Below are 12,476 nucleotides of genomic sequence, written 5' to 3'. Positions count from 1 at the left end.
TAACCACGGTTGTTGCCTTTGTACCTTTTCTGGGGCGATTATTAAGCCATATTCACACAATGATTCCCGTTTTTTCTGTTCCATTTTTTCTAACTGTTGCGGTGTTGCAGCCGCTAGCAGAATATCATCCATGTAATGGTGACAGTAATCAGATGGGAACAGGGCACGCATTGGACTCAACGCTTTTGCTACAAACCATTGACAAATTGTAGGCGAGTTTTTCATACCTTGTGGCAACACTTTCCACTGATATCTTTTGGTAGGCTCCATGTTATTCACAGATGGAATTCTTGGGAGTGGCATCACTAAGTTCAAAAACACAATGCATTTGTGGGCATTGATCAGATACCGTCTGCACCCAATAGACTTGTGGCTTTCCCGTAGCACCAAAACCACCATCACCACGTGTAACGTTGTCCCTTTGTGGAACACAACTTTGAAATGGGACTAACTGAGCAAGTCGAGTTCCTTTCTCAATAGTCACAGGTGGTGTAGCTGTCGATACCATGGCACATATTTGTCCTGTGTAATCAGCATCAATCACTCCAACATGTACCATGAGGCCTTGTAAGGTGCTACTAGATCTTCCTATTAGTAAGGCACTTAAACCTTTGCCAATTGGCCCCCAAGCGTCCAGGGGCATCTTGTGTACGATGGGGGTGGCTCCCCAGAGTCCACCACTTCAGTCCCTTCCTCACCCGTTATAGGACTGCCCTCCTCATCGTCTGACTCAGGTGGCAAGGATGGAAAACCCAGACTCGAGATGGGGTTAGTAGAGATAGGAGGAGAAGGCCATGCCTCCGTTTCCCCCAAGGCTGGAGCAAGAGGTGCAGAGGGACGCACCAGTCGTCCAGGGTGGATAACACCCATCCCTCTTTGAGTCTCTTTTACAGCTGCTATTTGGTCACGAGGCAACACGTACTCATATTGTTTATCTTTTGTGTTCATGAGGAGCAGTCCCTTATTTTCTTTAACAGCCATTTTCTTTCAGTCGGGACGGACAAACGACAAGACTCTCCTTGAAGAGTTAAGTTAAGCTCAGTCTTTATTACAAACTTGGCTTTCTTATATATCTAATCTTTTGTTCACGCTCCGTTCACGCGTTCTTTCTACGCATTCAATTGGTTAGGTGACATAGCACAGGCGCTCGTAGCTACAATACGATTGGTTATTGAAATCCTGTTCACATTGCTCAAAATCTGGCTTTCTCACAGCCTAACTCTCGTTGTTCTCTCAAGCAATCTTCTTCTTTCTCCTTTTTGTTACATTGTCCTTATATGATGCAACTGGCGGCCTTCTTATGGGTACACTGCAATCTCTATCTCTTCTGTCAAGGGGTCTACGGACCCGCCATATCCCCCAACATTGGTCAATTTTTGGTCACCTGTCCTGATGGGGAATCCAAAGGGAAACCTCTTCCTGTATCTCCCCACCCTTCCCCACTAGATAAGGCCACACTCAGCAGGAAAAAGTGGTGGGGTCGAGGAAGAAGGGGGTCGGGGGATGTCTCCCAAGGTGGGTGCAGCTCTGAAATGGCCCGGGCAGCTGGGAGGAGGTGAGGGTTTTCCGTTGCATTGTTTGTTTTTCGTTGTTGTTCCTTCACTTATTAAACCATCTCTGTCTTGCCTGCTCGGAGTGTTTGTTCTGAGCTGATGGCTTTCACTTTCGCCTCTGACTCACTTCCTTTCCCGGAAGAGGGGGGAGGTGCAGGCCCAGGGCACAGGACAAAGGCGGGCAGGAGCCAGGCTGCAGCAAAGCTTTTGCAGCCCAGGGCAGGCGATGAAGACGACGGTGAGTCCCTTCCCCTGATGCCTCCTCCCCACCCCGTGCAAGCAGCCCTGGACGCTGGGGCTGTGGAATGGCTCCTGCTGACCCCAGCAAGTGACAGGGACCCCAACAAGGGACAGGGACCCCAACAAGGGACAGGGACCCCAGCAAGTGAGGGGGACACCAGCGGGTGGGAGGAGGACGAGGTCCAAAGGTCTGCTCAGGCTCTGGGATGGAGCAAGGGGAATGGGTGTCTGGGAGCAGGCGTTCATCCCCCCATGGCTTTGCATGCAAGTTAGGACTCGCCCAGGCTCGCACCCTGTGCCCTAAGCTCTCCTCTCCTCCCCGCTGTGCCCGTGACAGGAGGGGCAGCCTCTTGTCCCCCAGTGTCAATCCCCTTGATGTTGCTGGAAGAGGGCAGGGCTCGTGAGGTCCTCAGAGAGGAGTCAAAGCCCAGGAGTGGGCAGTGTCCGTGGAGCTCGCCATTGCCGGAGCGAGTCCCAGGGCATCCGGGAGGTTGTAGTGGGGCAGGTTCTGGGCCTGTGCATGGGCTGAGCCCTTTTGCTGCCTCCATGTCCATGGGGTTGACTGGAGCCTGGGAGGGGCTGGTGATGGCGTTGGCTGGTGGTGGTTTAACCCCAGGTGGCAACTAAGCCCCACGCAGCCCCTCGCTCACTCGCAAACTCGTGGGATGGGGGAGAGAGTCAGCAGTGAGACAACTCCTAGGTTAAGATGAAAATAGGCAAAGCAAAAGCTGTGTGTGCAAGGAGAGCAGAATGGTTGGGTAGAGGTCAGGTGTCCCAGCTGTGTCCCCTCCCAACTTCTTGTTCACCCTGTGCTGGTCTTGGCTGGGATGGAGTTGATTTTCTTCCTTGTAGTCTGCATGTGGCTGTGCTTTGGACTGTGCTGAAAGCAGCGTTGATAACACGGGGGTGTTTTCTCTATTGCTGAGCGGCGCTTACACAGAGTAAGGGCCTTTTCTGCTGCTCACACCACCCCACCAGTGAGTGGTCTGGGGGTGGGCAAGAGGTTGGGTGAGGACATGGCCAGGACCTTCAAAAATCACCTAGTCCGAACCCCCGCCGTGAGCAGGGACATCTTGCACTCGATCAGGTTTTTCAAAGCCCCGTCCAACTGGACCTTGAGCACGTCCAACGGTGGGTCATGCGCAAGTTCCATGGGGAATCCACAGGTCCTCCAGGAAACCTCTTCCCGTATCTCCCCACCCTTCCCCACTAGATAAGGCCACGCTCAGCAGGAAAAAGCGGTGGGGTCGAGGAAGAAGGGGGTCGGGGGATGTCTCCCAAGGTGGGTGCAGCTCTGAAACGGCCCGGGCAGCTGGGAGGAGGTGAGGGTTTGCTGTGGCGTTGTTTGTTTTTCGTTGTTGTTCCTTCACTTTTTAAACCATCTCTGTCTTGCCTGCTCGGAGTGTTTGTTCTGAGCTGATGGCTTTCACTTTCGCCTCTGACTCACTTCCTTTCCAGGAATAGGAGGGGAGGTGCAGGCCCAGGGCACAGGACAAAGGCGGGCAGGAGCCAGGCTGCAGCAAAGCTCTTGCAGCCCAGGGCAGGTGACGAAGACGACGGTGAGTCCCTTCCCATGATGCCTCCTCCCCACCCCATGCAAGCAGCCCTGGACGCTGGGGCTGTGGAATGGCTCCTGCTGACCCCAGCAAGGGACAGGGACCCCAACAAGTGACAGGGACGCCAGGGCATCAGTGATGAACGTGTGGGGGGAGGAAAGGAGAGATGGGTGCCTTGCATGGGCCAGCAGCACGCATGTCCCTGTGGGAGGCACAGCGGGGGGTGAGAGGGGCTTTGATGGGGTTCGGCATAAGAAATTAATGAAAAAATTCTTGGGGTGCTCCCCTCAGCTTCAGCCTCGCCACCTGACCTCTCCTTTCCTTGGGGCTGGTGTGACTCTCCAGTTGATCCTCTCGTCTCGAGCCCTGCCTGAGGCCATCGCTATGTCCCACCCCCATTTTTGCACATTTCTCCACTCAGCAAACTTCAAAGTGGTGCTCAGGACATAGTGCAGAGCACTCCCATCATCCCGCCGGGCTTTCCGAAATGCAGCTGTTTCTGTTGGGATAAACGGGAAGGGGCTGTGCACCTCGTCTAAGGGCCATCGTTGTCTTCACAGCAGCGCTTGCAATGGGGAAAAAGAGGAGGCAGGTGGAAGGTCCCCACCGTGTTAACCGTCCCGTCTTGCAGTCTCCTCTCCAGGCTGTGTTTGTCGTCAGCAATGGCATCTGAAATCCACATGCCGGAGCCCGTGTGCCTCATTGAGAACACGCGGACGAAGGGGCTGGTGGTCCAGCAGGAGGCCCTGCAGGTGCTGTCAGGGATCACCCAGCCCGTGGTGGTGGTGGCCATCACAGGGCTGTACCGCACTGGCAAGTCCTACCTCATGAACAGGCTGGCTTGTCAGAGGAAAGGTGAGAGAGGTCCCGGCCCCGGATGCCCAACGTACCTGTATCGAACGCTGTTGAGACCCTTGCGACCTCCCCACAGGTTTCTCCTTGGGCAGTGGTGTGCAGTCCCACACCAGGGGTATCTGGATGTGGTGTGTACCTCACCCGTGCAAGCCTGGACACACTCTGGTGCTGCTGGACACGGAAGGGCTGGGTGATGTGGAGAAGGTGTGGAAGAAGCAGCCGCTGCCTTTGCGCATTCCCAGCACTTTGTCACCAGCCATGGTGACCAGAGGCCGGGGGGGTTCCCACCACCTGTGGTGGCTTCAGCCAGCGTGCTGGGAAGAGCCAGAGGCCATGGGGAAGGAGGCTGGGGCAGGCAAGGTGCCAAACTCCTCTGCTTTTCTGGGAAAGAGCAGCAGAACAGGACAGAGGAGCTCAGGGAGCACTTTGCTAGAGGTGTGTGGGACCCTGAGAGTTAAGAGCTGAGGATAAGCCCAGCTCAAGAAGGAGGTGGTGATGGCATGGGGGTGGGTCTCTCCAAGACCTGGTCTTGCCGTGGCCTGTCGGTAAGGAGCATTGAGGGTCTGGGCATGTGGGGCTTTGCCCCCAAGACTTAGGGGGTTTTGTTGATAAGAGCCAAAGGTTCTTCCTCCAGGGTGACATGAAGAACGACATGTGGATCTTTGTGCTAACGGTGCTGCTCTCCAGCACCCTGATCTACAACAGCAAAGGCACCATTGACCAGCAAGCTGTGGACCAGCTGCAGTATCCTTGGTGGGACAGCAGCAGGAGAGGTGCCCTCCTCTCCCTGAGTGGTGGGCAAGGGCTTGACAAATCCTATTTCCTCAAACAGCCAAAGGACCTTCTGGTGGTGCCCAGTGCTGTGCTTTGAGTCCTTAGGAGTGCCATGTGGTGGACCTCCAGGCTGAGGGGTTTTCTCCCTCTTCCTTCCGGCGGTTCCCGGCTGATCTCTGTCCCCGCAGAGTCTCCTCTCTTGCCCGTGAAGTGCTGAGCGGTTGCAGGGTGGCGATGCCCCTGCATTCAGAGCTGAGGTCCCTGTTTCCTTAGCCAGCTCCCTAGCTATGTGATGAAGCTGACTGAGCAGGTCAAGTTGAAAGCAGCACCCGAGCAGAGCGAAGATGAACTGGAGGATTCAGAAAACGTTGCCCCCATCTTCCCGACTTTTGTGTGGACGGTCCGGGACTTCACACTGCAGCTGGAGGTGGATGGGAAGGAAATCTCTGAGGACGAATACTTGGAGAATGCACTCAAGTTAAAGGCTGGTAAGGGAATGGTGCTGTGCTGCTGGAGACGTCCAACCCCAGCAGCATTTCAGTGTAAGTCAACAACAGCCCAAGCCCCGGTGAACTTGCTCCGTGTGCTCCTACCCCACAGGGAGCAGCCCAGAGACCCAACGCTACAACCAGCCCCGGGAATGCATCTGCCAGTTCTTTCGGGATCGCAAGTGCTTTGTTTTTTACCAGCCGGCCCACAGGAGGGACCTGGTTCGCTTGGAGGAGCTTCCGGACGATGAGATCGATTGTGAATTCCAGCAGCAGGTGGAGAAATTCTGCAGCCACATCTGGGAAAAGTCTCCGCCTAAGACCATCCCTTGCGGCCGCACCATAACAGGGACCCGTGAGTGCTGCTGTGCAGAGGGTTGGATGGCCAGCACCTCTTGGCTCTGCCTCTGGGGAAGGATCAAATGCCCAGCCAAATGGTGGAGGTGGGGAAAGGGAGAGGTTTTCTGCTGGCTGCTGTCCCTGCCTGTGGATCTGGAGCCGCTGGATGCTGTAGACGGGGTGGGAAAGAGGAAAGGAAGTTCAGGAAGGCTGTGGCAGGCAGGCAGCAGGGATATGGCAGGAGCCAGCGGCGAGCAGGAGACGGTGTTTTGTTCAGGCTGCAGATCTCTCATCCTTGGTCCTCCTTGGCAGTGCTGGGGAAACTGGCAGAGAGCTACGTGGAGACCATCCGGAGCGGGGCAGTGCCATGCCTGGAGACCGCAGTGCTCGCCCTGGCAAAGACTGTAAATGCAGCGGCAGTGAAAGAGGCTGTGACGTTGTACCAGGACCTGATGGAGCGGCGGGTGAAGCTGCCGACGGAGACGGTTCAGGAGCTACTGGATCTGCACACCCAGTGCGAGCGGGAGACGCTGGAGCTGTTCCAGAAACAGGCGTTCGAGGAGGAGATCTGCTCTTTCCTGGCAGATCTTACAGTAGGTGGTCCCCAGCCCAGCCAGGATTCCCCCAGGGACGCCACCATCCCCTTAGCTTTGGGGAAACAGCATGGTCCTGGGGGGAGGGGGTCTCCTGCCTCCTGCCAGAGGACACTGCTGTGCCCACTGCAGAGCAGACTCGGTCCCAAGGCCCGCTCTCACGTTCTGCAGGCTGTCAGTTGTCCTGCTGCACCACCTCTTCTCCCTAGGTTCAAAAGCCGTGCTGCAAAGGGGACGAGGCTCAGCCCTGCCCGCTCTCTTGCCCCAGCCCAGATGTGTCTCTGCCCTGGCTGGAAGCCTGTAGCCTTCCACGCTTCCCCTCTCCTGCCGACTAATTCTTGTCCCTGTCTTTTGTGAAGCCCGTGGTCCCTGGCGTGCTCTCTGCTCCTGGGCACCTTGGTCCAGAGATGTTCCTGAGCGCAGAATGGCCTCCCCCCCTTTCTCATCCTGGCCGATTACCTCACGGACTGGCGATCCCAGTTTCCATGTCAACAGGGCTTGATTTTTGCCCGGCGTGAGAGCGGTGGCCGCAGCTCAGCCTGGGCTGATTCCTTCCCTCTGCCCCTTTCCGGACAGTGCCAGGTGGAGGCAATCAAGGACAAGTTCTGCAGGGACAACGAGCAGGCATCCCATGAGAAGTGCGAGGCCACGCTCAGGGACCTCTTCCAGGACTTGGACAGAAAAATCACCGATGGTGTCTACAATGTGCCGGGTCACACTACAATGTGTCACTGCCTGTAGACGGCCAAGCTTGGTGGGGGGCACACAACAGTACTCCTTGGGGGCTTGTGGGCTCAGCTCCTGCCTTTGCAACACCTCTCTTTCTCCGTCCCCAGATGTGCAACAGCAGTATGAGAGAGCTCAGCAGGAGTGGGATGCCCGGTGGAAGCAGGAGGCTGAAGACAAGCAGAAGCTGCAGGACAAGTTGCACAGCACCGAAGAAGAGGTGGCTCGTCTGAGAAAGAAGCTGGAGGATCAGCCTAAGAAGCCTAAGAAGCGGCGTGAGGAGCACCCAAAGACCAGCAAACGTAAATCGAAGGTACGAAGTGGGAGGGTGCAGGTGCCACGACGTGGCTAGTAGGCAGGAATGGCGAAGGGGTCCCAGCTGGGTCCCTCCCATTGATTCTTGGCTCTGTGCCGCTCCCACAGCACGCACCGTGCCCTTGCTGACAATCTGACTCTTCACAGGAAGAGAGCGGCTGTTTCAATGGTGGCTTCGGTGGGAGTGGTGGCCCCTTTGGACGGGGTCCGGGACCCTTTGGTGGTATAGGCGGTGGCTTCGGTGGGAGTGGTGGCCCCTTTGGGCTGGGTCCGGGACCCTTTGGTGGTATAGGCGGCGGCTTTGGACAGGAGCAGGGATATGGCAATAGTAACTTCTATTGGAAGTACTTTAGGCAACTAATGATATTTTTGGCTTGTGTGTTAACTCTGGTATTCCGCTGGAAGAAACCATGAAGATTTTCTTTAAAACTCCTCTAGTAAGAAGGGAAGAGAGGTGTCCGGGACCCTTTGGTGGTAAAGGAGGCCCCTTTGGACCGGGTCCGGGACCCTTTGGTGGTATAGGCGGCGGCTTTGGACAGAACCAGGGATATGGCAATAATACCTTCAACTGGAAGGAGTTAGTGTTACCAGTAGCGTCACTTTTGGCTTGTGTGGCAATTGCGGTATTACGCATGAAGTTATGATGAAGATTTTCTTTAAACCTCTCTAGCAACAAGGGAAGAGAGGTGTGTAGTGTCCCCACGTAGAATTCTGTTAAATTTTTGAAGCTTTTCCTGCAAGATGCTTGCCACGGAGTGCAGAAGTGACCGCCCTGTTTGCTTGTACCGCTCTATCTGCTATGTTCATGTATGTCTCCTCCGGGAGATGTTCTCCTCTTCCCTCCCAGAGCACCTGGTCTCTCACTCCATCTGAAGGCACGGGGAACATGTAAAGCCGGGGTGGCCTGGGGCACAGAAAGGCCAACAGGCAGGTCTGGGAGCATATTTCCAGGCTCAGAACACGTCACGGAGGAACGTAGCACACCTCGTGTAGAGACCTCCTCACCAGGGCTATGGGAAACATGACCAGCGAGGTTTATGCCTGCTGGCTGATATCCTAGGGTCGCACTTTCTGCAGCTGCGGGAAGTAGCACGGAGGTTGTGAGTAAACCAGGAATCCACGTGGTGAGCGCGACCTGGTTTGCTTGGCGTCAGTCCCAGGCAGAGTGACCCAGAAGCAGTGAGCCCGCGACCCAGGGAGCAGTGGGTGAAAGGCATCCTCTGCAATGGAGCTTTTCCCACCCAAGGCTCTTCTCACTTTGAGCACTGACCCTGCTCGGCGAGCAAGGTCCTGGGGAACCTCCCGGGGACAAAGCCCGGGCTCTGCTCCTCCACCTGCTGTTGTGCTGGGGCTGTTTTCCCTGCCGAGCCCTCACACCGTGAGACTGTCTCCCTCCACTGCCACATTCTAGTCAAATTATTGACATGATCTGTTTCATCTTTCGCCAAACTTTAATATATGAAATGGCTACAAGCAATAAGCACAATAAAGTTAAATCTAAGAAAACTACTCCTGAATGTAACATTGAATTCAAAGCTCCGGTTGCTGTTGGTGACCATCCCAGGAGAGTTTGCCATCAGGGATGTTCTTCCTCTTTCTCAGACAGTTTGTACACATTCCATTGGAGGTGTGTGTGTGTGGTAGGCGATTAGTCTTGATATAATGCGTAGTTAAAAGGCAGCAATTGGTAGGTTGGGACGGGAGCCTGTGGTGGTTCAGCCTCAGACGGCAACAAGGAACCACGCGGCTGCTCTCTCAAACCCCTACAGCCGTGGGGGAGAATTGGAAGAAGAAGCAAAACTCGTGGGTTGAGACAAAGGCGGTTTAACGGGACAGCAAAGGGAACAGGAAAACAACAACAACAACACGGACAGTGGAACGTGCCCCTGCTGATTGACAGATGACGGCACCACCGCTCACCCACTGGACCGGGGACAGCCCAGCCCTCTCCCAACTGGTGACTTCCCAACCCCTCCTCTGGCAGCCCCTGGCTACTGACTGGGCACGGCTGCCACCGGATGGAATACCCGTGCCCCTGCCGGAGCCTGGGGAAAATTAACCCTATCCATACTGGAACTAGGACAAGCTGAATAGTTAAAGTCACGTTCCATAATTTCAGCAAAACTACAAATACGAATATCTGATTGATTGTGTATCCCTACAGCGCCGTCGTCTATAAATAATCACAAAGAGTTCCTACACAAGCATGTCCTTTTCCAATATCTACAAGTACAGTGTCAGGGGTTTCATTGGTCCCATATTGGTCCCATACACCACACAGCTTAACATCAATGGTTTGCCATTGGTTCCCACGCTCTTGGGTCCATACTCTATGTTCTAAGGGACAGAGGACGGTTCCAGGGTGGCTTAATCCCAGCGCAATGACTGGGCGTATGGTGGGTACCGAAGCATTGCGTATTGTCACAACAAAAGCTGTGGCTTTATTGCTGGTGAGGTCATAAGTGAACGTAAGCAAACGCCACCGAGACTGGAAATCCTTTTTCAGGGATTGCATTATCCTTTTGATCTCGGTGGGCAAGGTGCCCTCATCGCCTTCCCTTATAAGTGCCGCTGTGGTAGATTGCACCCAGAACTGGGAAATGGTTTTCTTATCAGGAAACCCATACCCAGAGAAAGATTTGTGATATGATAAAAAGAAAAAAATCCAAACCATAAATTGGATACTAGGTGCCCTTCCCTCAATCTCTGGGACCTGGCCAATCATTTTGTTGCAGAAGTTTATCAGGTTGGTCTCCTTCTGGAATCCATGGTGGCTACGCCTGGTGATTTTCTTGTTGTTCACGTGCCTGGAAATGGTTTCCAGGATTAGCTGCTCCTTCATGTTCCTAGGGATCAAGATGAGGCTGGCTGGCCTGTAGATCCAAGTCTGGCTATGTCATTGGTGCCTTCTTGGAAGAGCAGCAGGGAATAACAGTGCAAGGGCTGGAATAGCTTCAGCAGCCTCTCAGCAATGCACCTGTTGATCAAAGGCAGCAGAAGGAGTTTTTTAGAAGCTTCCAGAGGTTTCTAGCGGCTTGTTGAGGGTCAAGGAATCCTGTGTCTCTCCTTATCTGGCACCCACACCTTCCTCAGAGGGTACCCTGGAGCCCCCTGACAATCTTAGACAAAGCCCCCATTTCAAAACATTTCCAGGACACTGTTGGGCGAAGCCCTGAGGAACTTGGTGGGAATTCAGTGCTCCTCCTCATGTGAGTGGAAGGTTGGTCTAGAGACTTCCCAAGGTCCCTTCTGACCTGAATGCTTTGGTGTTTCTGCCACCACTGACAGCAGTTAGTGCGATTCTTGTAGACGTGAATTCCTCCTCTGCACGTGGCTTAGCACCAAGTGTGGCAAACGCAGCACCAGCCCCTCCCACAGTGTGATGTTGGCTCTTGGGCCTGCAGCATTTTGAGTTCCAAGTTTATTTGTGAAGGGCTACTTGTTCAGATCACGCCCTCTTCACAGCCCGCAACACCTGTGCGTGACATCAAGGTGACAAGGGAGAATGACACAGGCAAAAAGCCATGGCAGGAGGATGGCGACATTCTCACAACCGTGACATCCTTTGCACATGCAAGAGAAGCCAACAGGAGTGGAAGAGTCTTAAAGATCTCAGGGGTGCAGTTGTAAGGTCAGCTGTCTCGCTAAGGGAGGCTCAGCGAGCTGGATTTGTTCAGTCAGAAGAAAAGGTGACTTTGAGGAGACCACAGAAGAGCCTTCCCACCCCTTTCAGGAGGTAACTGGAGGAGTCGGGCTCTTCACCACGGTACGTGATGGGAGGATGACGGCCAATGACCAACAAGAATGTTTCCCAGAGAGCTGGTGCCATCTCCATCTTTGGAGGTTTTCAGGCCAAAAATGAATAAAATCCTGCGCAAGCTGGTGCAACCTGATGGCTGACCCTGCTGTGAGCAGGCGATTGGGCTAGAGACCTCCTGAGGTCCCTTCCAGTGTTGTCATCCACTACAGGCATTTTCCCTGAGGATGGTCGGGAAAGCACTCATGTTGCCGTGGCCATGGAAATAATGCAGACCTAAGTATGGTCAGATCAACAGCAGTTTTGTGTCCACGCCAGTCAGTCTTTCTCAGGTGAAGGGCTGCTTGGCAGATACCCCCACACAGCCACGACCTTATCCTTGGCTTCATCTTTTATCTCCTTCTTCCCTCCTTTGTCCCTCCCAAGTTCTTCCCTTGGATCATCCTCATGCCCTCCCATACAAACAGCCCACCCCTCTTAAAGCTCCCCTTGTTGGCTCTGGTTTTGCTTCTTTTGTCCCTTCAGTTGGTGTTTCTGGGATGGTCACCATGGTAATGCCTACCTTGGCTTGCAATTTCATTTAACTAGTGTCTCCTCTTTTAATGTATGATCTGTCCTGTCCTTTAAATTCCTTATGCTTTGTCCTTGTGCCAGACACCCCAAGTCAGGTGGGGCATCTGCACGCTCACACTAACAGCAGGCACAATGGAGCTTCAGTCCAAGTGCACCTTGAGAATCTCAGGGATTACGCCAACAGAAACCTCAAGAAGATTTCAAGGAGATGGGATCTTCTCCTTATCATCTTCTACGTTAGGGGACAAAACAACCCTGTACATCAAAGCAGGCTTGGACCTGAACTGAATGAGGAGCAACCTGGAGGAGAAGGGCCTGGGCATTACGAACGATGCCATACAGGACCGTGGTGCTAACCATGAATATGGCCACGTGCACATTGGGCTGTGCCGGGAGGAGCGTGGCCACCCAGGCAAGGGGAGTTATCACCCCCAGGACTTAGCACTGGTGTGGCCACATCTGGAATAGTGTGTCCTCATGTGGGGCTCTCTCTTCTGGAGGAGCGGGGAGGAACTGGAGTGGGCCCATAGGAGGGCTACCAAGATGGGGTTAGGGACCATGTGCGGAAAGGCTGAGAGGTGGGGACCGCATTGGCATGGTGAAGTGGCAGCTCAGGGAAGAATAATAGTAGCTTCAGAAAGCTTGACTGTTACTGTCAGAGATGATCGCGTGGTTTTTGGTAGAGGGAAAGAGCACGAGACAGGAAA

General features: G+C 54.2%; 1 protein-coding gene across 4 annotated transcripts; it reads left to right on the top strand.

The window, feature by feature from the left end:
• The first annotated feature begins 1,720 nt into the window (after window positions 1-1,720).
• On the top strand, window positions 1,721-9,491 carry LOC134509598 (guanylate-binding protein 1-like). 4 transcript variants are annotated; one of them, XR_010069359.1, is made up of 10 exons: window positions 1,725-1,791; window positions 3,252-3,352; window positions 3,981-4,204; window positions 4,281-4,408; window positions 4,839-4,948; window positions 5,264-5,466; window positions 5,579-5,821; window positions 6,118-6,398; window positions 7,235-7,437; window positions 8,287-9,491. XR_010069359.1 is itself a non-coding variant. In XM_063322170.1 (9 exons), exons 3-9 carry the CDS (start codon window positions 4,012-4,014, stop codon window positions 7,137-7,139), a joined length of 1,323 nt encoding a protein of 440 aa, XP_063178240.1. In that variant the 5' UTR covers window positions 1,725-1,791; window positions 3,252-3,352; window positions 3,981-4,011; the 3' UTR covers window positions 7,140-7,191. The 4 variants fall into 4 exon arrangements, 2 of the variants coding, with proteins under 2 accessions (XP_063178239.1, XP_063178240.1); XR_010069358.1 differs by lacking the exon at window positions 8,287-9,491 and adding an exon at window positions 7,548-7,723; XM_063322170.1 differs by lacking the exons at window positions 7,235-7,437; window positions 8,287-9,491 and adding an exon at window positions 6,975-7,191.
• The last annotated feature ends 2,985 nt before the right edge of the window (window positions 9,492-12,476 follow it).

This window comes from Chroicocephalus ridibundus, unplaced genomic scaffold, assembly GCF_963924245.1.
Source record: "Chroicocephalus ridibundus unplaced genomic scaffold, bChrRid1.1 SCAFFOLD_92, whole genome shotgun sequence".
Classification (NCBI taxonomy): domain Eukaryota; kingdom Metazoa; phylum Chordata; class Aves; order Charadriiformes; family Laridae; genus Chroicocephalus; species Chroicocephalus ridibundus.
The sequence above is the reverse complement of the archived record's forward strand: the minus strand, read 5'-3'. Positions and strand labels throughout refer to the sequence as shown.

What these genes read in the sequence shown, in the direction of transcription:
- LOC134509598 (XM_063322169.1), top strand. Translation starts at nt 4,012, where the DNA reads ATGGCATCTGAAATCCACATGCCGGAGCCCGTGTGCCTCATTGAGAAC. An exon ending in CAAGCTGTGGACCAGCTGCA is followed by an intron (nt 4,949 to 5,263) that starts GTATCCTTGGTG and finishes CCAGCTCCCTAG; the next exon opens with CTATGTGATGAAGCTGACTG. An exon ending in CCGCACCATAACAGGGACCC is followed by an intron (nt 5,822 to 6,117) that starts GTGAGTGCTGCT and finishes CCTCCTTGGCAG; the next exon opens with TGCTGGGGAAACTGGCAGAG.